At 33.3% G+C, this 25,919-nt stretch overlaps 4 protein-coding genes across 10 annotated transcripts; 2 read left to right on the forward strand and 2 right to left on the reverse strand.

The window, feature by feature from the left end:
* The first annotated feature begins 3,371 nt into the window (after nucleotides 1-3,371).
* Nucleotides 3,372-7,091, forward strand: LOC120081873 (uroporphyrinogen decarboxylase). Its single transcript, XM_039037049.1, has 6 exons — nucleotides 3,372-3,666; nucleotides 4,398-4,519; nucleotides 5,581-5,691; nucleotides 5,808-5,996; nucleotides 6,097-6,222; nucleotides 6,442-7,091. Exons 1-6 carry the CDS (start codon nucleotides 3,555-3,557, stop codon nucleotides 6,955-6,957), a joined length of 1,176 nt encoding a protein of 391 aa, XP_038892977.1. The 5' UTR covers nucleotides 3,372-3,554; the 3' UTR covers nucleotides 6,958-7,091.
* An 826-nt stretch (nucleotides 7,092-7,917) lies between these two features.
* LOC120080941 (phosphoglucan phosphatase LSF2, chloroplastic) lies at nucleotides 7,918-11,992 on the forward strand. Its single transcript, XM_039035627.1, has 5 exons — nucleotides 7,918-8,335; nucleotides 9,610-9,815; nucleotides 10,762-10,932; nucleotides 11,162-11,365; nucleotides 11,591-11,992. The coding sequence occupies exons 1-4, from the start codon at nucleotides 7,939-7,941 to the stop codon at nucleotides 11,363-11,365; spliced, it is 978 nt and encodes a 325-aa protein (XP_038891555.1). The 5' UTR covers nucleotides 7,918-7,938; the 3' UTR covers nucleotides 11,591-11,992.
* A 692-nt stretch (nucleotides 11,993-12,684) lies between these two features.
* On the reverse strand, nucleotides 12,685-18,881 carry LOC120081729. Of its 6 annotated transcripts, none has more exons than XM_039036828.1 (13): nucleotides 18,363-18,879; nucleotides 18,109-18,273; nucleotides 17,936-18,025; nucleotides 17,252-17,386; nucleotides 17,079-17,147; nucleotides 16,912-17,008; nucleotides 16,600-16,702; nucleotides 16,274-16,481; nucleotides 14,647-14,760; nucleotides 13,938-14,069; nucleotides 13,715-13,795; nucleotides 13,235-13,351; nucleotides 12,685-13,116 (listed from the first exon to the last, which is right to left on the reverse strand). In XM_039036828.1, exons 1-13 carry the CDS (start codon nucleotides 18,468-18,470, stop codon nucleotides 13,030-13,032), a joined length of 1,506 nt encoding a protein of 501 aa, XP_038892756.1. In that variant the 5' UTR covers nucleotides 18,471-18,879; the 3' UTR covers nucleotides 12,685-13,029. The 6 variants fall into 6 exon arrangements, 4 of the variants coding, with proteins under 4 accessions (XP_038892756.1, XP_038892757.1, XP_038892758.1 ...); XR_005482940.1 differs by having other exon boundaries at nucleotides 13,085-13,116; nucleotides 13,235-13,397; nucleotides 18,363-18,880; XM_039036829.1 differs by lacking the exon at nucleotides 13,938-14,069 and having other exon boundaries at nucleotides 18,363-18,880.
* Nucleotides 18,882-21,150: 2,269 nt separating this feature from the next.
* On the reverse strand, nucleotides 21,151-24,257 carry LOC120080908 (probable RNA-binding protein EIF1AD). 2 transcript variants are annotated; one of them, XM_039035585.1, is made up of 4 exons: nucleotides 23,683-24,257; nucleotides 23,116-23,297; nucleotides 21,941-22,067; nucleotides 21,151-21,510 (listed from the first exon to the last, which is right to left on the reverse strand). In XM_039035585.1, the coding sequence occupies exons 2-4, from the start codon at nucleotides 23,186-23,188 to the stop codon at nucleotides 21,309-21,311; spliced, it is 402 nt and encodes a 133-aa protein (XP_038891513.1). In that variant the 5' UTR covers nucleotides 23,189-23,297; nucleotides 23,683-24,257; the 3' UTR covers nucleotides 21,151-21,308. The 2 variants fall into 2 exon arrangements, with proteins under 2 accessions (XP_038891513.1, XP_038891512.1); XM_039035584.1 differs by having other exon boundaries at nucleotides 21,237-21,510; nucleotides 23,116-23,191; nucleotides 23,683-24,248.
* Between the last annotated feature and the right edge of the window lie 1,662 nt (nucleotides 24,258-25,919).

A 25,919-nucleotide genomic window follows, 5' to 3' on the forward strand; every position in this document is an offset into this window, starting at 1 on the left:
TAGTTTGTTGATCAGGTTAAATCAGCCTTTATCTTGTTGATCAGGCTGGATCGGCCTCTGGCTTATAGATCAGGTTGGGTCAACCTCTACCTTATTGATCAAATTGGATCAACCTTTGGCTTGTCTGGAGTTTCTGACTTCAAGAGCTTCAAAGAGTCATCTGATCTTATGGGAGTTTTTTTAGCTTGAGAGCTTAAGAGCTTCGGTCTTCAAAACTTGGGAGCTTCAGAGCTTTAGAGCTTCAGAGTTTCAGTATTCATAGTTTTAGAGCTTCAATCTTCAGTTCTTCCAATCTCTCTTAAAATGAAGGTTAAGATCTCTATTTATAGAGTTTTCGTAGGCCTTACATGGGTTTGAGCCCAACTACTTTTGGGCCCTAAAATTAGGCTTGGGCTTGGTGACAATATCTTCTATGGCTCAAATTTTCTCTATGGGCTTAAATTGGGTTGGACGTTGGACCAGAGAGACTTTATTTACTTGACAACAATCAAGGTTTAATTATCAATAAATCCAAAAAGTCTATTATTGTTATTGGATGACCAGAAAGGAGATATGTGGCATTTTTTAGTTTATCGTTTATTTATCTCCAAATAAAATGACTTTCATTGTAATGATGTGGTGAAATTTGGTTGGCCGAAATTTCTCATTCAACACCCTCCTAATAAAACCACGTTTAACAAAATTAGAATTCGAACACATGTTTAACAAATTCAACATTAAAAAACCTATATTTTCTATACAATCCACACATTAATAAACTAACGTTTAAGAACTCCAAACTCAAACCTCCCAAAATAGCGACCCCCTTAAAATGTGTATTTAATAAGTTAAAATTTTCAATTTTGTGTACAAAAAGTGTCTAAAATTGAAAAAGCAGGTGAATTTAATAAATGGATCTACAAGTTAATGACGATGTTACAGACAAGATACAAGACAACAAGTCAAATGGAAAACAGTAAAAGAAAAAACACACAGAGATTGGTTGCTCAGTTTTGGTGTAACTACACCTACGTTTGAGGATAATGTACTCAGTGAAAAAGAACTTCACTAATAGAGTTAATCAATTACAATAGAATACTCCTTTTTTTAAGCTTTATTGTTCTTTCCGCCTTATGTTTGAAACATAGTCCAAACAAAATTTCTTAGACTCCTCTTAAGAAATATTGTTCTTTACTCATTATTATATCCATCAACTGAGTATGTAATAATTTGTGAAAAAACTACACCAAACAACCTTAGAATTATAAACATATAGATGATCAAATAAATCAATCAACTCTTACACGAAAGAGTGCAACAATATCATTTGAAACCTTTCTCTCCATGACAACAATGTTTTCAATAAAGGCACAATCCCTAAAAGGCATACATAAACAAATATAAAGAGAGAAACAAAAGGAAAAAAAATCTACAAGGTAGAAAATCTTTGTGGCAGGCACGATTGGAAAGCTTCGCTAGAAATCTGCACCATATAAGGAAAAAAATATTCTAAAACCCTTGACAAGAGTAACAATAATGAGCATAACGAAAGGCTCAAAAGAAAAAATGAACAGTCAACACAATAGCAAAAACGTAAATTTTAAATTTGTGACTATATGAAGTCTCAAGACTTTCAATTTTGTAGGTAAATAGGTCTTTAATTCTTTTTTTTTTTTTTAAGAATTCACGAGCCGTGAATATTATGTCTATTATTTTGTTTTATATGATAAGTTAGAATCTTATTAAATATAAAATTGAAATATAGAATCTTATTAGATATAAAATTGAAATACTTCTGAAGTTACAAGACCTATTAACACATTGTAACAGACATATCTCAACCAGAATAAAGTTTGTACTGTCGACTTTGAAATTAGGGGTTTGATTTTCCATTCTACATAATATCAAAAAAAAGGTTTGATCCATCTATTAGACCTTTTTTTCTTTTTTCTTTTTTTACCAAATGACACAAACAAGCAAATCTTTTTCTTAGGTCATGTTTACAGCAATTGAAAAGTAATTCATCAATGGTAATGTAAAAAGTGGGTCACACTTAATTACTTTTATTGTTGTTTACCTACTTTCTGTAATCATAATGAGATGTGGGACTTATCCTGAAATTTGTAATCAAATCATATAATCTAATTGAGGAATAAAAGGTGTTCAATTTGATTGTGGTTGAAAATTACATGGGATCCACTACCTTTCTTGTTACTGTTGTCATTACACTGTATGAAAATTATGAATTGCCACATTTATTGTTACCTTTATCATTACCATTACTATTATAGTTACCGTATGTTACCGTTAGAGTCAAATAGTGACAATAACAATAACGATAACAATAAAATGTGACAGATTCATAATTCTAGGTAAACGCAATCAAAAGCAATCCAATTGTATTTGCAATTCAAGCCTATTACGATTCATCAATCAATGAAATCTCATTCTGATTATACAAAGTTTCATTACGGTTTGGTAAATGTGGCGTTAGTACAAAAAAATCATCAAGCAAAGTAGGATCCACGTACAGAGAGTGATCTTCGATTTAAATCTTTGAAAAACAAAATTAGAGATGTCCACGAAGTGGGGTAGGGCCGGGGATGTCATTCCTCATCCTCATCCCCGTTCCCCATTTCATTCCCCATCCCCGTAAAATTCACCACAGGGATCGGGCCGGGGAATTCTCAGGGATCGGGTTCCCCGCAAGGAATTTTTTTCCGTTACTTTTTTTTATATATATATAAATCCAATTAATTTAAATCACTAATATGAGAAAATTGTAATTAAATAATTAACTTTATCACTAAATTGTTTTTTATGGTTAGTTTTACATGAAAATTAGAATTTAAAGATAAAATACTCAAATTTTGGCCTAAAAAAGCTAATTAAATTTTTTTAGTAGAAAGAAAAAATATAAATCAAATTATTCACCTATACAATCTAAATTTAAATATTCAATTTAAACATATTCATTATTTTTCCCAACAAATAATCAAATTTGAAATTTAAAAATATAATATTTATATAATAATAATAACATAACATTAGGTAACTATACTAAATAAATATGAAGTTAATCGGGACAGGGACGGGGAACAGGGTGGGGTGAGGGCGGAGGCGGGGAATGCATTCCCCGTTCCCATCCCCGTTTAGCTCATGGAGAATTTTTTTCCCCACTCACTTCTCCATTTTTCGTTTAATCGAGGAATCTCCATCCCCGTATAGATATTGAACACCTCTAAACGGAATCTTCAAATATAATAAGCTAATTCATGAGTGATAAAGTTATAGCCATGGACATCAAAATTTATTACAAACATGTAGTTGAGATGGCATATAATGGTACGGACTACGGAGGTTACATTTGATAAGATGATTTATGGTAAACGCCCTTATCCTTTTTATCCACAATTGCGATTCCCATTCCCTTTCTCTCTGTCTTCTTCCCCAACATAACACATCTAAGCAGCCTCTTCACAGCAAAACGATTTTGCAGTCACAGAGGGAGATGATAAAGACGATTTACAGCATTCTGAGCATTTGAATTTAAATTTCTGCTCAGCAACAAGATCATGTCGTCCATTCACAACAGCCCATTACCTTGTTTCTCTGCTTCCTCTTCTTCTTTCCCCAGAAGAAATCGATGCGCTTCTTTTAAGCCTCGAATCCATTGTTCTCTTGGAGGTATGGTTCTTTTTCCGATATGGGTTTTGTTCAATTTCCCAATTTGAGTTTGTTTTTTAATAATTGGATTTGGAAAACTTGAGGTTTGACTAGTGTTTGTTGATAATTTCTTTATTGGGTTGTGGAATTGAACCTTTAATTTGGATTGTTTCCGTCGTTGTTAGGGTTTTGATTTAGGGAAGTAGAAATGATTGAGAGCTGTGATAATGGAATTGACTTTCTTTCCATGATCCATTTCAGGGCGTTTTGAGTTTTTTTTTTTTTTCTTGCTGCGTTTTGGCTTAGTTCATTTCTCCAATGAAATCAGTGCAGAATTCAAGTCAATTTCTAGCTCATTTGGAAATTCTGCATTTATGTTTGTGAATTTATGATTAAACTCAGAAACTTAGGTGGATAAGTTATATGACATTTGTTCTTTTTGATGCATTTTTAACGCTCCATAAGTATAGGATATGCTAAATACAAAAGTTTAAGCGGACAGTTTATGGTATATTTATCATTATTGCTATTCTGTGTACGTTATCAACAATGGTATATTAGCTAACCTGAGCATAACTCAATTGATTAAAATATATAGTATACCGTCAACCGGCAAGTCAAAAGGTTCGAATCCCTCACCATATAGAAAAAAATGCTACTAATGTCAGATAGAGTTTTTCTGGTTGTGAGACAATAAGAGTTTTTCAACACTCATAAGAATAAGAATTATAATGCAAGACAATCACATCCAGGAACTGTAGCAGAACCAAAAGCTACCACTTCTGCAGAACCATTGTTGCTTAATGCTGTTCGTGGAGAGGATGTGGAAAGACCCCCAGTTTGGTTGATGAGGCAAGCAGGGAGGTACATGAAGGCAGGTTTATACGGCTAAGATTTCCACAGCCTCTCTTTTTATCATTTTCTTTCATATACCTTGACATAGAGTTTTTTTTTTTCTTTAAATAGTTTAAAGTAAATTGGATCTGAATTTTATTTTTTCAACATTATATTGTTACGTTGTGATAATCGGTTTTCTTAATCAAAATGGTTAATTTTTTTTGCACTCTGTGGAGGATTTGGTTGGATTTAAAGCCCATGACCTGGATAGTTTTAGTGCACTACACATAAAGTGGTCTGGGAATATGTTTCATTAATTCACCCAAAATTTCTTTCTCCAAATTTATGTTTTTATTTAGCCTCTTTGTGTTCTTGTACCTGTTCATCCAAATAAGATATCTATTTTGGTACAATTAGGAATTAAGTCGTTAAATCACAATTTTGGTTCTGTTCTTAAGAGGGTAAACCTTGAAGTTTGTTCTTGGAGAAACATCATTTTCCTGCCAAGATATGAACATATTATTGTTACATGTAAAGTAATAAAAATGTTTATTGGATACAAACTCCAATGGGGAGTGAAAGAAAACAGGAAAACAAGAAACTTTCTGAGAATGGGAATTTAAAGGCACCTGAAATAGTACAAAGATCAAACAAATAGAAGTCCATGTGCGCTGCTGAGAGAAGCCACTTTCCCCTACTTCCAGGAAAAATCATTGCTTAATTCCTTCTTAATTCTCTTATATACACGCATACATAACTGTACTTCTTATACAACAAAGATTCGATGGTGATACACACAACTAACTGTTCAATTTTATGACACTGTTTTCCTTGATACTCTTGAGTCTTGGAATGCTCTTGGCTGCGGATTGATGTAGATTTGAACAGAAAAGTTGAGTTGATAGATTTAACTAATTCTTTGTGAAAATTTTAGTGAGGCATCTACAATGAAAGGTGGGAAAAATAATGATTCTTTCATTTCATACGAAGTTTGATTCTGGGTTTGTGTAAATTTATTTTGTATGAATTGTATTCTCTTTGAAATTTGAAAACTTATGTTTAACCCGAATCTCATGCTATGCACGTCTGTTGCAACAGAGTTACCAAATCATTTGTGAAAAATACCCTTCGTTTCGTCAAAGGTCAGAAAATACAGATCTTGTTGTGGAAATTTCACTTCAGCCATGGAATGTCTTTAAGCCTGATGGGGTGAGCTATCATATGAAGAAAGCAATGATTTTTCTGACAGTTGTAGTCATGAGTTAGTCCTTTGATTTGACTTGTTTGTTGCCCTTATCAGATTCTATTTGTGTTGGTTGCAACAGGTGATCTTATTCTCAGACATTCTCACTCCGCTTTCAGGGATGAATATTCCCTTTGACATTGTCAAAGGTAAGGGTCCGATCATCGCCAATCCTATAAGTGAAGCTGCCCAAGTTGACCAAGTGAGGGAATTTGTCCCTGAAGAAAATGTTCCATATGTTGGGGAAGCTCTGACGATTCTGCGAAAAGAGGTCTTAGATGTCATGTATTGTTTTTCAGTCTGTAGTTCATTTTATGTAATGTTTTAGCTTCTCAACTTTTAATATATCTATCATGTATTTTCCTTTCCAGGTTGACAACAAAGCAGCAGTTCTAGGTTTCGTTGGGGCTCCTTTCACCCTTGCTTCGTACGTGGTTGAAGGTGGTTCGTCGAAGCACTTTTCCAAAATAAAAAGGCTCGCTTTCTCTCAGCCAAAGGTAATGCCACACGATGATTTCGGATCAATCATATAACTATCTTCATTTCAAGTTGACATCACCAGATATTTGTGAACTTTTCTCCTTATGTAACTATACCTCACAACATGAATGTCCTCTTCAGTTCATGAATGGTCACCGAACTTCCTGAAAACCCCGCTCCGCTTTCTGTTTAAGCAAGCAAGCATAGTAAGCATTGACCCTTCATTCCTCCTGCAGGTTCTTCATGCATTACTCCAGAAGTTTACAAGCTCAATGGCGAGGTACGTTCAATACCAAGCAGACAATGGGGCGCAAGCAGTTCAAATCTTTGATTCATGGGCCACAGAGCTCAGCCCTGTGGACTTCGAAGAATTCAGTCTCCCATACTTGAAGCAGATTGTCGAATCTGTGAAGAAAACACATCCAAACCTTCCACTGATTCTTTATGCAAGTGGATCTGGGGGCTTACTTGAGAGGCTGGCTTCAACTGGTGTCGATGTTGTTAGCTTAGATTGGACAGTCGATATGGCTGAAGGTAGGAGGCGATTAGGAGCAGATGTAGCAGTTCAGGGTAATGTCGACCCCGGTGTTCTCTTCGGTTCCAAGGAATTTATCACCCAAAGGATAAATGATACTGTGAAGAAGGCAGGTAAAGGGAAGCACATTTTGAATCTAGGTCATGGCATTGTTGTGGGTACACCTGAGGAAAATGTAGCTCATTTCTTTGAGGTTGCTAAAGGAATTAGGTATTAGTGGATTGTTGAGATTGATTCATTCTGTTTAGTTGAATTTTTGCAGTGTTGTAAACTTAATCTTCTCTTTGTTGCTCTCAAAGAGCATATAGAGACTGATTCTTGATAATATTAATTTAGTTCTTGATTAAACTATGTACTATGGCCTATGGGCATGCATTATTGCTATCCTTTTTTTTTTTTTAATTTATTTAGTGATGATTTAGGGAAAATGAAATTTGAATGTTTGATGTATATTCAAAGTTTAATCATCGAGATCTTAATTTTATAAAAATCTCAATGAAGTTTTTATGTTGATTGATAGTACTGAAATCATTATAAATACTAAAAAAAATCATCAAATTTATTAAATAAACATGCAAGGATTTAATATTTTTTTAACATGTTTAAATTTATTATTAATAATATTAGATCCTCATTAGTCATATCCTTTTTATATTTATATTAAATTTAGTTTATTTTTATATGATAAAGTTTGATTCACTTTTTTTTTACGTTTAAAATCTTACATATAAATACACTCACACATGCATACATATGTCTATTTAAAACATTTCTAGAGTTTTTCTCCCTTTTTTTTTTTATTTGCACATCCTTGTCTACTATATGATTGTTATAAAATAAAGGATTAGAGCATGAAAATGAAAAACATGCCTTTTGCTAACATAAACATAGTTTAGCAACTAAAACATATACGCTTTTGTTGGAAGGTCAAAAATTAAATCTTCACTTTTACATTATTTCACCAACTACCATTCTTCTTCATTTAGAATTTCTAATCACAAAACTCAAACCTTTGACTTAGTGCTTAAACTAAGTTGGGTCGTTTTTTTTTACTGTATGTAGGATAAAAAAATCGAACTTCTAATTTTGAGATTTGTAGTACAAGTATTATATCAATTGAGTTATACTATTTTTGTAATCAATCAAATCATGTCCTAATTTAAGAAATAAAAAAATAATAAGAAGAAGCATCTCGTGAATGGCGACTTGTGGAAGTTATTTTCACGTGGAAGGTCGGCGGATTTGCTCCTCAAAACACCCCAAGTTCTTTGATTCTATAGAATTTCATCGCACAATTTTGATCACTTCGATCGTCACCCAGAAGGAAATGGCTGCTTCTAGCCTCCCTTGTTTTTCATTGCTATTTGCATTTTTTCCACATCAAAACAATGCTCCCAACAAATTTTTACCATTTTCTTCAATTATTTCAAAACCCCATTTCCGATTGAACAGGATTTGCTGCGGAGCCCCCGAAAGTGGAATTCAGCAAATCCCCTCAACTTCCAGAGCTTCCTCTTCCAAGAACAGGATGGAAGAGTACAATTTGGCTATGAAGAAGATGATGAGGAACCCCTATGAATATCACCATGAACTGGGTCAGTTTCCTCTTTTTCTTCTAATGTTTTCTCACCCCCATTTTATATTCTTCAATCGCTCTCCTTCTGCAAATTCGTTAATGGGTAATTTTGGGGCAATTTGTGTTGTTTGGAATGAAAAATGAATGGATTGTAGTTGAGAAGTTGATGTATTGAAGTGGTTTTTTGGTTTTCTGGATGTGTTTTCCTGGTATGAGAGGTACACAGTTGAACCTTTTCTGTGGGCGATGATTTATTGTAGCTTTTTGCTGAAGTTACTAAATGCTAGTGGAGGTTTAAGTAATTAATTAGAGGGTCTAGACTTTTATTGGCATATAACATTGATAACATCTTCGAATTGTTTGATAATCTAAAACAATTGTGGGTCATCTCTTTTTGTTGGGATGAAAGAGTTTCAGTTTATGAAATCTCATATTGGAAGCAGTTTTACTGGTCACTAAGGTCCTGTTTGGTTCCATTTTAGGAGATAAGTCAACCGAGAACAATTCTTTTTGTTGTGAAATTCCAACAAAATTTATATAATTGAATATGAGTTCATGAAATTACAAGACTTTTTATATGTGTTAAGGGGTGGGAGGGAGGAAGGGAGAGAGGGGAAGATACTGTATCAGGGAATCTGCTTCTGAGAAAAGAGGGGGTTTTATTTTCAGGAAATCTACTTCTATGTTCATTTGAAAACAAATATTACACTGAAGAAATGAATTTAAATTGTCAAATATCCCGTTCTGGTCCCTTTAATTTGTAGTTTATTCAATTTTTGTCTTGCAATAAATCTTAAATTTAGTTTTTATTGTTAGTTTATTGTTGATTTTTTTATTAAAAAAAAAAAGGAAAAAATTATTTATTAAAATTTTCTTGAAAACATATTCACATATTGTATTTCCTTGAAAGAAAATTGTTATTATTGTTACTATTACCATTACTATTATTATATATAGCCAATTTCGAAAACAAAAATAACTTTGAGGGACTAAATTTAGGTATTATTAAAAGTACAAGGACTATATTAGAACAAACCTCAAAGTATAGGGACCAAAGTGATATTGTAATATTTTTAAATTTTTGCTTTAATAGATTAATGTTATTGAAATTCATTTCTACTTCACACTTGCCAAAACTCAAATTCAGTGTGTTCATGGCATCTCTCTTCAAACACATAAAATGATGAACAGATTTGTTAACATATACTTTTCTAGCTAGCACTCTGTTAGAGAGCGTGAAGTGATATCAGGTTGCTAAAAACTGATGTTAAGTCATAATGCTCCTTCAATCAGGTATGAACTATACTGTGATAGCTGACAATTTGATCGTCGGTTCCCAGCCTCAGAAACCCGAAGATATCAATTTCTTGAAGGAGGAAGAAGGTGTTGCGTATATTCTTAATTTACAGCAGGACAAGGATGTCGAGTACTGGGGAATCGACTTACAATCAATTATAAAAAGATGTAAAGAACTTGGAATTCACCATATGAGGCAACCGGTAAGCACATTTCGTTTAATAACACCCTGTAGAATTAAATCTTCTGCAGAGCCATTTTCAAATCGATTGAGTCTATGAAGCACAGATACTTCATATGAGACAAAGAATCCGTATTAGATACTAATACTTCTCGGATATGTATCTGACACGCTATTTGATGTGTCTATTTTTATGCTTACCTTTTTCTAAAGAAAAAAGATAAGCAACTCATCTAATTTTTCCCATAGGCAGCCTATTTAAAAAGCTCACTACTTGAGACCAAAAACTAAGAGGAAAAGAAAAATAAAAAACCAAACCCTAGAATCATCTAATCTTCATCTTCATATCTGAGTCCCTACAAAGTCCACCAAAATATAATCCACTTAAATATCTTCAACAATTCAACAAAGAAGTTCTTCATTTATCTTCATACTTCGCTCTAATCTTCTTCTTCTTTAATCAATATGAGTCACTTTTGTATTGTATTTTATTGACTATTTTATTTCAATATCTTAGATGTTGCTTTTTGTATTGTATTATAGTATTTGTATTGTATTTGTACTATTCTAGGTTTATCTATATCCTACTTTTTTTTAAGAAAAAGAAAATGTATCTTCAACGTATCAGTATCCTAATTTTTTATAAATTAGCATACTATCGTATTCGTATCTCGTATCTGTATCCGTATCTGGGCTTCATAGCATTGAGTTCTTTTCCTTTTCTCTTTTTGTGTCCTATCTTTGAATTGTTCTATAGACTTCACCAAATGGGGAAGCTTTTCCTCATTTGGTTTCTTTTGAGTTTTTCTGTGCATTAAGAACCTAAAATAGGAAAGGAGAGGAAAGGAATGAAAAAAGCGTGGAAAAAAGTGAATAATTTGTTTCTCTTGAAGCAACTTATCAACCTTACGAATTTGTTTGCTTATTTGTTATCTGCTTAGTCGTTGAGTTAACCTATTCTTTTCTAGGCAAAAGATTTTGATCCAGATTCCCTGAGAAATGGATTGCCTAAAGCTGTTTCCTTGTTAGAATGGGCGATCTCAGAGGGTAAAGGAAAAGTTTACGTGCATTGCACTGCTGGACTCGGAAGGGCCCCGGCCGTTGCAATAGCCTACCTGTACTGGTTTTGCGGAATGAATGTAAGTTCTCTTTTACTTTGAAACTCATGTTCTATATTTAAAATGCCTGCCCTTGACAAGTTTTGAACCTAGAAACAATTTTTCTAAAAACAATAGAGAGCTTTATCAAGATTTCACTTCTAAACTACTATCACATAAATGTCAATATTTTCTGACTTGCAAAAAAGGCTTCGTCACCAGTTCTCCAAATGAAGTTTCTCATTGGGTTCTTCTTTTGGCTATGTGACAGTTAAATACAGCATATGAAGCACTGACTTCTAAAAGACCTTGTGGACCAAGTAAAAGAGCTATCCGAGGAGCCACGTACGATCTATCTAAAAATGATCCATGGAAGGAGCCATTTGAGAGCCTTCCAGATAATGCATTCGAGGATATTGCTGATTGGGAAAGAAACTTGATTCGGGATCGGGTCCATTCTCTCCGTAGAACTTGAGTAAGTGTGCAGTCTTTTGCCTTTCTTACAAAACTTGAAAGACTTCTCTAGGATCTGCTAAGGCTCATCTAGTTTGTTTTCCTTTTTTTTTTCTTCTTCCTGTTGTTGCTCTATCTGCATTATCAGTGTTTCAAAATAGAAATGCCCAAGAAATCTAAATAAATAACTGTTCATTGTACGCATCTACATTATATCGGTATTTTAGGAGCATGTCAATACGTGCAGGTTCAATGGCCTTCCATTTTTACAAGGATGAGGACTGGAGAACATAGATGTGGCAGTTTTGCTTGCTGTTAGTCTTAGGCTGTGGAGAATAAGAGATGGGACAATACATGTAGCAATAGAGGTGACCCAATTTCAATTGGTATATTTTAAGGAAGCATGTGTATACAAAACACTATATTGAATCAAAGTAATAAATATTTGTTGCAGTGTTGCACTTTATCTCTGCACAGAAATCTGATTTCTTAATCTTGAAATTTTTTCCAGACCAGGCAAAGGAATTGTCATTTGTCTAAGAATAATCTTGCTGTCACCTCAGATCATTGTAATTTTGTTTTTGTTTTTGTGTTTGATATGAGAATTGTAAACTAATTGTGCCATCTTCAATGGATAATAAATCTCTCATAGATTTTGTTCCTTCAATATCTCTACTTAATTTACCTTAGCTTCCAAACTTTTAAGACTTTCAAATATTGTATATATTCTTAAAGCTGGTTGCTTTTTTAATTATATTTAGAAAAATTATAAAAATCACCCCTAGAGTATAATTGCAGGTAATAATTGGATTCTTAAACTTCTAAAAATATTAAAATTGGGCCCCCAACTTATAATAATTGTAAATATTGAATCCACAAATGATAAAAATTGAACTCTCAAATTTTTACAATCATTATATACAAATATGTAAGTTTATACACAAATATGTAAGTTTAAAGCTCCAATTTTAATATTTGGATAAGGTTGAGGGCTAAGTTTTTAAATTTGAAAGTTTAAATGTATAATACAACTACCATCCATAGTTTTTGCAATTTACCCTTATATTTAATAAATATTCTACATAGCTACATCTTTTTTGTTCATTAATTCAATGGAAATTTAGATCGATCTACCTCAAAATTTCTCCTTTAAACAGTTTTTTAACTGTTAAAACACGATTTTTAGAATAAGAAAAGGCAGAAAACAAATACAGTATTTTGTTATTTACAATTGTTTTATTTCATATTTTGCTAGATTTTACTATTTAATACAACTTTATTTGCATGTACCATATTTGTAAGAAGATAAATCGTGAGGTAATCAGGTCAACAGAGAGAAAGTGAGATGGTCAGGTCAGTGTTATACTATAGCCAATGTGAGACATCTTACAAAATATCTAAAGTTTAACAAAGAGAGCTTATATTTTATAAAAAAATAAGCAAATGCAGCTACAATATAAAGGGAGATGAATTAGAAGGCCCCAACTGATGACATTGCTCGTATTACCTCCGCTACAAGCGACATTTGAAGTCAGCAATCAACATCCCACAATTGTGTATACGGATGTATTCTTTATAAAATAACTGAATGTTACAATGCTAGTAGCAACTGTGAGATCCTTCTAAACATTGGCGCGACAATTTGTCGAGCCTATGTCTGCAACTATTATGGATCAATAAAAGACATTACGACATGGAGCCTGCCTGAAGGTGTGCAAGGTGAGACTGGCGACGCCCCAAATAGATTGCAGTGACAATCCACAACAAGCATATCTGTGATAGCAGCAAAAGGAGTAGCATACATAAAATCAGGGAAAAGTGTTCGATCTTAATATCGAAAATATCGATAAACTAAGGTACTAAGAGAACAAAAAGAAACAATAATACGTACAGGTAGAGCGTAGAGCGAAATAGTTGAAGTTTTTCCATGGAGAGTGCTAAGGAGTAATTTGTACATTCCTGCTGCTGTAGCATCCCCTAGTCTTTGAACAAACACGTCAATACATATCTGCAGTTGAACATTTGTAATGATGAACAAACACGTCAATACATATCTGCAGTTGAACATTTGTAATGAAGATATCTTTTGGTTAGAGCAATACTTTGAACACTTGTAATATTGACAACTACACACCCTATTGTACTCAAAATTTTGAGCTTTGTCACGTCACGTGACAAACTGTGATTGGACAACTAAGTGAACTGCGAAAAGATAGGTATAACCCAAAATGTACATAGGTATAATATTATTATTGGACGACAGCAGTAGTAGATAAAGGCAAAGAAGATCTAGATGATGTATAAAAATTAAGGCAAACAATCAAAAGTTAATAAAATACTTTTGGAAGTATGAAGATTCTAATAAGCAAACCTTGGCTTTGTACTTCTCATCTTGCGATACAACGGTAAATAGGAGCTCTCTCCCGGGCCTAGTAACAACATACGTAGTAACCTGGCAAGTAAATCAACTAGGAATCAAACTAAACGAATCTGAGTTATGGCATCCGCGTCCGACAGATAAGGTTGGTATAACTATAACACTTTAGTCAAAAGTAATAAAGAATGCACAAAGCATACAAGACTACGACGCAGACCTTGCGGACAGTCTCACAAACAGCAATGGCTACCCAAGTTGGCCAAACAGCGATTGCAACCAAATTTAAGAAGGCAACTGACGGAGAAGCACAGATAGCTACGGTAACACCAGCTATGGTAAGAATGTGACCCTGAACTTGATAAGGGGGAAGAAAATCATAACAAAAACATGACAAAAACATACTTTAAATCCTGTGGTGGTCCATGAAATTTCATTTTCATTTCCCTCTGCTTTGCTTTCAAATGATTTAACTTACTCCTATCAACTTTAAAATGTTTGCCTTAAGTCCCTAAACTTACATAAAAACTACATTAGTTGTTACCCTAAACTTTTCATTAATCATTTAACAAGAACTAAAATCCGTTTAAAAATCCTATGTCCAACCTATTACATGTGGTTTCAAACACATGTCCTAGTAGAGACATCTATTGATTCAATAAATAAACAAAAATGTGCCTAAGTCAGTTTTCTATTAAATAACTTATCACCAAAAATTAATGGCGAGGACTAAAATGATTATTTTACTCAAAGTTCAAGGAACCAAATAAAATATTCAAAAGTCCAAAGATCAAACAAACTGAACATACTTTGAATCGTGATAATATTTTAACCTAAAGACGTTTGAAGCTGAATGGCCAAATGTGATATTCCTAGCTGAATTTAGTAGTCAGTTACTGTGTTATAGTACAAATTTTAAGAAATCATACCGTTATGGTAAGCTGTCCAGCAAGGATAAAAACAGCAATAAAGCTATTTATCAGCGCAAACAATTTTCTTCTGCCAAGAGAGGTAGTGACTGTAATGGCAATTATACCCACTTTCTGCACACAAAAAGTTGGGTATGTATTATGTAATTTTCACTTAAAAGGTTTCACGAGCATTTTCTAAATAAGAATGATAAACACAGATGTGTATAGAATTCAGTAGGAAAATTTTTTAAGCATTTTAAAGATATGAAACATTTCATTGGACAGATGAAATAACGTAAAGGTCAAAAGAGATTTCCAATTGGAAACTAAAAAAGAAAGACTAAAGTTCTTAAAAGGGTGCCTAAATTTGCACCAATATAACACAGTAAACAGAACCAAATCCATGAAAGAATCAGAGGAAGAAAAAGAATCCCTAATAAGACGTTTATTACACTCGCCCCATAATGTCCTAAAGAAAGCTCGAAGAGTAGTCAATCAAACTGTCTTCTTCATGCCAATAAATGGATGGCCCACCAAAAGTGATGTAAGGATGTCAGCAGGCTAAAGACCGCATCCAAAATAATATACCAAAAATGAGAAGCAAAAGAACAGTGCACAAACAAATGAGCAAGGGATTCAGCATGGCCTTGGCACATAATACACCAAGATGGAGAAATAGACATGTAGGGCATACAACGTTGGAGACGATCAGTAATATTAACGGAACCGTGGCTAAGCTCCCACAAGAAGATTTTTATTTTCTTAGGTAATAGTCCAACTAAATAACAGAATATATATCCTTTTCAAGAGGCTCACTATATCCACCAAGTCATCCATTAGAGATTTCACAGTAAACGATTAAGAAGAGTCAATAATCCACCTCCATGAATCAGAAGAAGGCAAAATTTGACAAAGAACAACAGTTGTGATAAAGAAGCTCATTCAACAGTTTCAAGCTCATAACCATTACGGCCAAAACACAAGTCCCAAGCCTCAAAATCCACAAGCCACACCTCTGACACCTTAATGTCAGGAAAACAACCAAGCCAAAACAAACAAAGGAAAGCCACAAAAAGGACACCACAACTAAGCCAATCCTCTTTCCAAAAAGAAATAGTGGAACCCATACCAAGGCAATACTGAGTACGATATGCAACCAAATCAATGGTCTGATAAATAAACTGCCACAAAGATTTACCAAATACACGAGTAGCAGACGGCAAAATACAAGAAGGGGAGTAGTACTTAGTAGCCACAATGAGCTTCCGCCACAAAGCATCCTACTCATGTGAAAACAGTCAAATCCATTTGGCCAAGGGGGCAGAATTACGACAACGAAAGTTACCTAATCAAAAGGTTGCCCTTACTTAGGATGCTGGATAGATTCCCATTTCACATTGTGCATCCCATCATCGCCTCTAGAGCCCTCCCAATAAAAAATCACAGACCAATTTCTCCAATATTTTAATAACATCAGAAGGAGCACGAGAAAGAGATAGAAAATAGGTGGTTAAACTATTTTAAGCATTTTCCTTCAAAAGTTTTTGCAAATACAAATTTACCTTCTAACTGAGAGCTTATAACATGAACAGAATGGTGTTAAAAAGAAATCAATAATGCGAATCATGAACAAGAATAAACGTACCTGCAGGTAGAAGAAGGATGAGATAACAGCACTTAGCCATAGGAATAATGCTACGCACATCAAGTAGGAGGATGATAAAATGAGCATCATTCCATCAAAGATAGCCCCGGGATGAGGCTTCATTGTAGAATTTGATTTGGGAGAATGACCTTTAAAAGCTGATGTACCCAGCCCTTCAGAGTCATTCTCATGACTGGGATCTGCATCCCTGCAAGAAAATATGGCACATCAACAAGAAGTTGGAACTTTATCATCCCATGAGGTCTGCTAAGAGAAATACTTTCTATTAAGGGATTCCATAAACAATAATTTTCATAACTGGCAACCTGATGAGAGATAATTCTTCGCCAGGGTGAGGCATATCCTGGTTTATCCCTTCGGACAATCGTGCAGCGAATTCCATAAGTATAGCAGAAAAGAGGAGAAGAACTGCCATGACAAACCTAAGTTACTTTTAGAAAAGAAGAAACAAATGTAACAGTCTTTCCCCGTCAGAACTACAAATTGCTTGATGAAAAATCAAATTCACAGATTGAAAATAAGAGGAAGGAAAGACAGATGGACCTATGTTACTGGCCTAACAGGAGGAATTAATAGAAGATTGCACTTTAAAAAAGTAAAGAGGGAGGGAGACATACAGGGCCCCAACCAAGCCATTACTGTTGCAAGTAGAGAACCGAAAAGCTGGCCGAGTGTGGCTCCAGCACCTATGAACCCAAATAATCTTGCACCTGACTGAAAAAAAAAAGGTAAAAAATCTGCAACTACACAACCATATAAAGTGTGGTTGAAACTGAAGGTATACCTCACTATCCATGACATCAATAACTCTTGCCCAAGTTGAGGAAATTGTAATTAGATTAAGTAAAGCCACCTTCAAAAAGAAGCAACGATTATTTTCACCCATTGAGGTTAGGACAAATCAACACATTTCTGAAAGTGAATGTACATGCAAAAATAATAAGAGGATTTTAATACCCAAAGGAAAAATCCAATTCTGACTGATACGTAAAACCACCCATGTTTATCCCAACCTACAGAAGAAATAGAACTTGATTGGTCACCATAATCCTTTGGGTCCTCTTTTGCAGCAAAGAACATGGTAAAAAACCCCTAAAATTGAAAAATAAAAAACAAAGTTAAAAAAAAATAAAAACAAACAAGCAAACACGATTAAATTTATCATAATCTATCTGCTTAAATTCTTAGGTTTAGATTATATATATTTTGAGTGTCCAGGCTAGCTTACGCATACTTCGACTAATCTCATGGGACAATATGCTTGACCCTACAACATTTAAGTGTCAAGAAAACTCGTAGGATATTAAATGCTAGGTAGGTGGCCATCATAGATTGAAGTTAAACCTATGGTGAATTCATTTTTATTTAACATGAATAGATGTCTTGGTTGAATCCTGGAAATATCATTTCTTCTCTACCCAATTCTAAAAATCACAAGCTGCCAACCTATTAGTTTGAGCTAGTTTCGCTGAAGAACCTAAATAAGTAGCAATAGAGAAATTGATATCACAAGCTAATATCCGCATAGCTCAACTGGTTATGGTTAAAAGTTGGAATCTCTATTCCCACTTGCAGTAGAACTTTATAGAAAATAATAATAACAAAAAAATAACAAAATTATTTACCAGATTGTCATATTACCTTGGAGTAGTGGCCAGTAGATGAAGATTGCCATAGAATAAAAAATACAACGAGCGATACACTAAAAAACCTGTGTATCAAAACCAAAGCCTGGCAATTTCAAGAATCACAATTTACAGGACAATAAAGAACTATTTTATCAAAATGGGAAAGCGGGACTTCGAGAAATGTACCTTGCCTTTGGAAAGATTAGGCAAAGAGAAAATGTGAGAAGAAACAGGTGCAGCAATCAAAGTAAGCACCAAAGACCCCACAAAAAGGCTTGGCAAATTCGACAAGCCCAAAGAAATCGCACCCTCATCGCGCAATGGAAGCACCACAAAATAGGCACTCAAAATCTAAGATAGGAAAAAAAAAACAATGCTAATTAAACTTGCAGAAAATGATCGATCAAAACAAGAAGAAACAGATGATTTCATGAACTTACGAAGAAGAAGCAGAAGGCAGAGTGAAGCAGAGCCGAGATCTCATGAGGATGCACAGTAACGAACGCAGATACAAGTGCATCGAGACGAAACTTGCTGATTATGCTCATAATTTGGCAATCCCGTCTTCAGAATAGAGATTCAACTGTTAATGGTCAACGATTAAGAAGCAACAGCTCATCTATATTAGAACAAAAAATGAATTCCCCAATTCATCTACTGCCCTTGCAATTCAAAATTGTCCAAGAAAAGAACCCACGATCAATCAATGCACACAAAGATTCAAGAACTCAAAAACCCATATGAAAGGAATTGCGAAACGAGGTTTGGTTCATTCGATTTAAAGGATTTGAGCAAATGGGTCTGAAATACTATATAACGTGATTTTGGGGAAGGAAATTAGGTAGTGGCCTCCATGGATGGATTGATGCCACCCTTAAATGGAGCATCCATGTCAGTGAAGACGGGCTCTTGAAAAAATGGGTTGTAGAGAGCAGACGAAAAGAAGCGTTAACGAGACAGAGATGAAGAGAAGATATAGTATTTTAAATTTTCTTCAATTTTTTTTTCTACTTTTACCAAACCGTCATGAAAAATACCCTAATAAAAAATGTATCGAGCAAATATAATTATATTATTTTTTATCATATTTATTTAAAATTATGAATCACCTTCACGGTTATTGTTATTGTTTCCATTAATTTTGAAGGTCAAATGGTAATAATAACAGTAAATATGTTAAAATTCATTATTTTTACTTTGGAATAGAAAAAATAATGTTGCATAACATTAACAATAACGACATGGCATAATTTTTAGACTCAATTGGATTGAGTATGCTGAGCTCGTCAATCAATTTGTATTTTTTATTATAGATTTACAAGTGAGCCATATGTATTAGTACGGATACACATCCAAGTAAATACCACTAAAATTAAATGGGGCCTACTTTTCACATTAATATTGATTTATTACCTTTTCAATGCCAAATTTAAGATTTAGGCCCAATGATATACATTTGTCCTCTGTTTCAAAAATACCTCTATATTTTCAAAAGTTGTAATAGTACCCTTTACTTTTATAAAAGTTTCAAAAGTATGATAGAATATAATTTTTTTTAGAATTTCAAGAAAATGAAACTTAAAATTTAGGGACGTAATATAGATTTTTATTTTAGGTCATTACCACATCATTTCATATCTCGGTTTTTGTCTAAAATCTTAAAGAGTTTCTATTTTAGGGGTACTTTTTAAACGTTTTATGAAAGTTTAAGAATAATTATGAAAGTATGAGGGTATTTTTGAAACAAAAAGCAAAGTTCAACGGCGTTTTTTATAATTTAACCTAAGATTTATTGAAATACAAGGAGCAAACTTGGATGTTTAAAAGACATGGTATTTTAACATAAAAAATAAAATTATTTTGTGTCCCTAAATTTTGTGGCTTTATAAATTAAAATCACAATTATAAAATAATACCTTTGAATTTTACCATTTATTTGAAAATATTTTTATTCTTTTTGAAGTTGCAATATTACTCTAGACTTTCAAACTATTTTAGTTTAAAAATTCTATAGTAATTTAGATGATGTCAATTGAGGTTGTATCATTTTGAAAGTATTTATAAACTTGTGATATTGATGTTGATTTATTTTGTTTGAAAATGCATAATGTATTTGAAATATTTATTATTTTTCTTTGTGTGTATGTGGAGACCTTTGGAAATATCTAGATGTCAATTTCATTTATGGAAAATTTAAAATTATGTTATTTTTCCATGAATTAATTTTAAAAGTTATGTGGAGAAGTTATATATTATCCTTACAAATTATTTGAAAACCTTATTTGATTTAGTTTTGAACAAAGTTAGCTAACCCAACAGTTAGACTTTTTAAGTCATGGTTTCCAATTGCAAAGAATACTACTACACTTCTTATATTACATTTTGAAATAAAAGCGTTTTATTAAATGGTTAGTTATGCTTTGAGATTTGTATTATAGGGCAACTCAATTGAAATTGATGAACATGAAACTTAGTAGTAGGAAGGTTTTATACAACGTTGCTTCTACGAGGTAACAGATTGGTGTCTATGAAAAAAAGGCGTGTGGCTTTACAGAGTTAAAAGTGAAGGCAATATGGAACTTGTTAGTGAAAAAATTGTAGGCAATATCGTTTCTAACATGAATGAAAGATTTGTGTATGTAAAGAAAGTGATTCACACAGATACCTCATTAATAAGTATTTGACCTTAGTTTCTGAGCTTACATTTTTATTTTGTTATGTTATTGAAGATCGATGTTGAAAAAAGTTCTTAGAGCCTTTTTGTTTTTTGTTTTTGTTTTTATTTGTTTTTTTTTTTTTTTTGGACTTGGGGGAATTTTATCTTTAAAAATAATACTTATTTCTTTATTGTGAGTTTTTGCTGAATGTTTGGTGGTTATTTTTCTAAAAAATACCTGATATATTTATTGCTACTTTGGTTGATTTTCAAAGATTAATAACTTACTGAGGTTATTTTAAGTGAAATTAAGTAAGAGAGTAGTTTTAAATAATAATATCTAAATTCATTTAAATTGATACAATCGAAACTTTAGTACAAATTGATTTTTCTCTCAAAAAACAAAATTCAAATTACTTTTACAGTCCCTTCATAAATCATGTCCCCAATTTTAACTTTAAAAAGAGCTTCAAATTATTTTCTCTATTTTCTTTCTGTTAAATCATTAACAAAGTTACTGAAAGAAATTGCATTGGCTTTTATTTATTTAAGAGATTAATTGACATTCTGTATTGGATATTCTAAACTGTATAGATTACTTATTATATCAGATTTAAAAATAGGTAGTAAAAAATTTCTGTTCAGTACAAAATCGAAATTTAACAAAAAGATCAAAATGAATACTCATAGTATTAATTCAAAAGGTATGGAATTAAAATTAATATACAAGTTAAGAATCTGAATCAGACTCTGATTCTGTATCTGGTTGTAATATTAATGGTTTAGTTCTGTTTGTGTTGGCTTCTAGAGGGGGAAGGCCATCATCGTCGCTCGAGTCGACCTCAGTGACCTCATCCTCTTCTGGTCGATTATTTTGTGCTTGCAGATTTTCATTTTGATCTCCAACAATTGCATTCTTGAAGATCTCTGGCCTGCAATTGATTGATAAAAAGTAGGGATGTAAGTTGATCTACCAGTTTAATAAAAACAAAAAGCTTTGCATGAAACCAGTTTTCTAAGATCTAGGAACAGGCTGGGTTGAGGCGGGAATACACTAACTCATCCCTGTCTCCGTGAGGATTTTTCGTCTCTGTTTGGAGATCGATTCCCCACATGAAAGACTAAGGATATCGGATATCCAAACCAAACCAAAATAAACTTGCCATCTGCTACACCTTTTTCACAACAGTTAAAAGAACAAAGTTATTTTCATGCTTCTAAATATTTGTGAAGGGACATCTGTTTGATCATGAGCGAAACCCTCATATTTGTTTGATCGATTAATAGAATTCGCAAAAATTTACCAAGCAATGCCTAATCCATTTTAACGAATAGATTGAAATTTGATATAATATAACATACCATTCTGGGGATTTTTGAAGCTCGCGAACTTGTTCAAAATATAAAACTCGAGAAACAATGCATGCCACCTTGCTTCCGGATTCAAGAGCATTCTTCTTTCCACTTTCATCAACTACAACAAAACTTCCTGCAATGATGACAAAGCAAACAACACTTCTTTCAGATACCTATTTCAGTACTCCAGAAGCAATCAGTAAAGGCAGAATCTAAAGTTATGTTAGAGTAGTAATCTTAAATGTGACATAATTATAGTTAGGTTAAATTACAAGTTTAATCCCTAAGCTTTCGAGTTTGTGTCAAAAAGATCAATGAGTTTTAAAAAATGTCTAAAATGTCGCTGAACTTTAAGAATATCTAACAAGTCAACTTCAATTTTGTGTCTAACAAATTCCTAACATATTTTTTAAAAAAATGAAAAATTAGGCCTATTAGACACAATTGAAATTTCAAAGGTCTATTAGCCATAAATTAAAAGTTTAGAAACTATAAGACAATTTATAAATTCAAGAACCAAATAAATACAAAACCTGAAACTAAAAGTTCAGGAACATATTAAATACATTTTAAAGTTCATGGAACAAATAGATACAAACTTAAAAGCTTAGATAAACTGTAGGAGTTAGGGAGTTCATATATTAGACAAAATTTTGGAAAAACAGTCTTGTAGGATGAAGAGAGAGCCTCTAGAAAGGCTATTAGCAATATGATGGCCTCTTGAAAGGCTATGAGCAATATAACTTCTCTTTAATATCGGAGTACAATTTCAGTTGTTTTCTAAAGATTGAGATCCTAACAAATCATCGAAAATAATCTCTCTCTATGTTTCAATGAATATAGTCAAAGCTACTAAATGAAAGGGGAAAAAACAGCCATAACTAACAGTCAACCACTGCAGTTTATGGATTCCTAGAACACTGAAAATGAAATAGCATAGCTTCCCGACGTTCACAGCTTACTGCATAGAACCTTGATATAAAGGGTGAGGCAAATGCGAAAAGGGAATTTTTGTTTTTCTTCTCTCATTTCTTTTTGATAGTAGAAGATCTCTTGTTTGTGTAGATTCTTTTTTATGAAGAACCAAGCTTTCAGTGTGAAAAAATGAACCTTGCTTACTTAGGAAGGCAATTTAATGCGATGGGAGCAATGAGTTGAGTAGAATGGGTAATAAAACATACCTCGTTTTATCCACATACTCTTTTGAAACTTGGCAGGAAATAATGCGAGTGATTTCTCGCCTTGTGCATCCATGACCTAGACGATTAAAGGAATGCAAATGGTATTAAAGATTTTCCGACACACAATAGAAAGAAAAGCAGCCCACTCAAAATAACTGGCAAACAATATACATCCTGGTTTCCTACAAAATCAAGAAATGAACAAATTATTGTGCATGAAACAGATAAACTGCACAGGTTATGGTTTCCTCCATATGAACGCTTAACTAGAAGTATGATTTCTATAAAGAAATTGCAACACAACAAGCGTATCAGAATCATTTATTTAAATAGTTTGCAAATATTTCAAATACATAATGTAACCCTACAATCAAACGTGCAAGAATTAAAACCTACAATTTTCAATTTTGAAAACAAAACATCGGTGGATAATTAACTGCAATAAAAGAAGTTTTTCATTCACGTAGATTGATGCAACGTAGTAGACAATAGCAGAAGCGCAAGATTGTGAAGTAAAATAATTGACGAAACCAGAGAGCGAGCATAACCGATGAAATAGAAAGATACCTCGATTAGATTGGAACCACGAATTGAGACAACCTGCATAATGCTATGACCATCTTCAATGCTCGAGATATGTTGCTCTGATGCCCTCTGCAAGTTCTTTCTTCCACCTTTCATGCTCTGACAGAGATTCAGCTTCAACTAGGGTTCTTCTTCTAATAAGTGACGAGAAGAGAATAGAGTTGGAGGTGGGAAGCCGCTGGCCGCCGGTAGAGGGAGATCAGAACGGTGGCGTATGTACGGTGGGGCGACTGAAGTGAGGTGAAAGAGTTAGGATTTGTCGAGGTCTCCACCTCAGCGACTGTCGAAAGACTCCGCCTCCGTCCAATGGTTCGCGCGCCGTCCGAGTCTCCGCCTCACGTTCGTGCGCCGCCGTCCGATGGTGACGTCGTCAGATGGAAGCTGTGGTCGCCGATTTTTGGTGGAAGGAAGATCGCAAAATTGAGTTTTTTAGAAAGAAAACACGTAGGCGTGTTTGTTTAAGGGTTGGATTGGATGGATACTAAGCCCAACTCGGCAACATCTAGGAAGCCCGACTTCCTATGCCTTGAACAGTAAACCCACGAATTTTTCTCTCTTTTTCGTTCTAATTTAATTTAGAAAGTTGGACGATCAACTTTCAAATATTGTCTTTGGTGATTGTTGTTGGTCAAACTTCAATCGTCACTTTCGATGACCACCTCTAGTTATCAACTTCGATTGCCATTTTCGATAACCATCTCTAGCCAACCATCTCTAACCACCAACTTCAATGATCGCTCTGACTGCCACTTCTAATAGCATGAATATTTTTTGCACTCTTAGTTTAATCACACTAATATCTTTTAAAATACACTTTCTCTTTTAGTTATTTTTTTTATTTGGGTGTTTTTTTAGTTATTATTATTAGATTGTTTTTTAAATTTTCTCTCTTTTATTCTTTGTTTAATATTAATGTTTCCTTTATTTTAGAAGATTTCAGTTATTTTTTATTTTTCCTCATTGAAAATCGATCACCTATCTATTAAGATCTCAAGTATGTGTCAAATATATTGGTAATTGTATAATTAAGTATAATATATTTAGACTATATATAGATAGAAAGCTCTAATTTAATTTAATAGTTTTTTTTTCCTTTAGTCAATTCAACTAGCTCGAAGATTTAGAATATTTTTTAAATGTATGTTGGTAACAACTTAGCACCAAAAAAATTAAAACTCAAGCTTTATGATTTTTTTTATTCCTCAAATGTAATTTGATAAATATATATATATATAATTTTTCAATAATTGAATATAAGACTAAAATACTAGTTTATTTCAATTTGAAGTTAGCATGTTACGATAAAAAATTTTATAAAAAAATGATCATTTTTAAATTAGTTAAAGTAACAAAAGTCTATGAAGTCCTATCTCAAAACCTAGTAAAATCAAAATATCAAATTATTTTTAAAATAAATTAAATAAAATTATAAATTTAGTCACATCTCTATTTCAAAATTTAAAAAAACAAATATTCTCCGATTTTTTTTCTTTTTGTTTATTTTAAACTTAACTATTATGTGATATCAATAAATACATCAGAGTTATGTTACTCTGTTCTTCTTGTCTTGTGTTGTTAGGTTTTACTGAGTATAGGGAAGTAGTGGCCTAATAAATTGGTATCATAGCCCTACAACCTAGGACAAACAAGGCAAATGGCGCAAAAACAAATTGAAGAAAGGATGGACACAAATGAGAATGAGATTGAATTAAGGACATGATCTTGGGCCTCTGTAAGAGCATAGAGAAACTAACCAAAGAAGTCTGAGAAGAAAATAGCTCGATAAGGAAGAAGGAGAAATCTGATGCGACTGATGGTTCCCAACTCAAGATGAAAGGGAAGATGGAGGAGGTGGATTTAGCTCAAAGCCAAGGAATTGGAAGGGTTAACAAAGTAAATATAAACAACTGAAGATGTCGATCTTCGTAGGAGAAAATCTGAAATCTTGGGTTTATAGGGCAGAACATTATTTCGAAATACATGAGTTAAACAATGTAGAAAAAGTGAAGGTGGCAGTGGTGAGCTTCGCTCCAGATGAAGTCAGTTGGTTTAGATGGAGTCATAACCGCAAGGCGATTCTTACTTGGGAAGAGTTGAAGAAATGGATGTTTGAACATTTTTTTACCGACGGGCGAAGGTAGTCTCGGAGCAAGATTATTACTAACCAAACAAGATGGAAACTATGCTGATTATATGAAGAAATTCGTAACCTACTCAGC

Source organism: Benincasa hispida, chromosome 7 (assembly GCF_009727055.1).
Source record: "Benincasa hispida cultivar B227 chromosome 7, ASM972705v1, whole genome shotgun sequence".
NCBI classification, from domain to species: domain Eukaryota; kingdom Viridiplantae; phylum Streptophyta; class Magnoliopsida; order Cucurbitales; family Cucurbitaceae; genus Benincasa; species Benincasa hispida.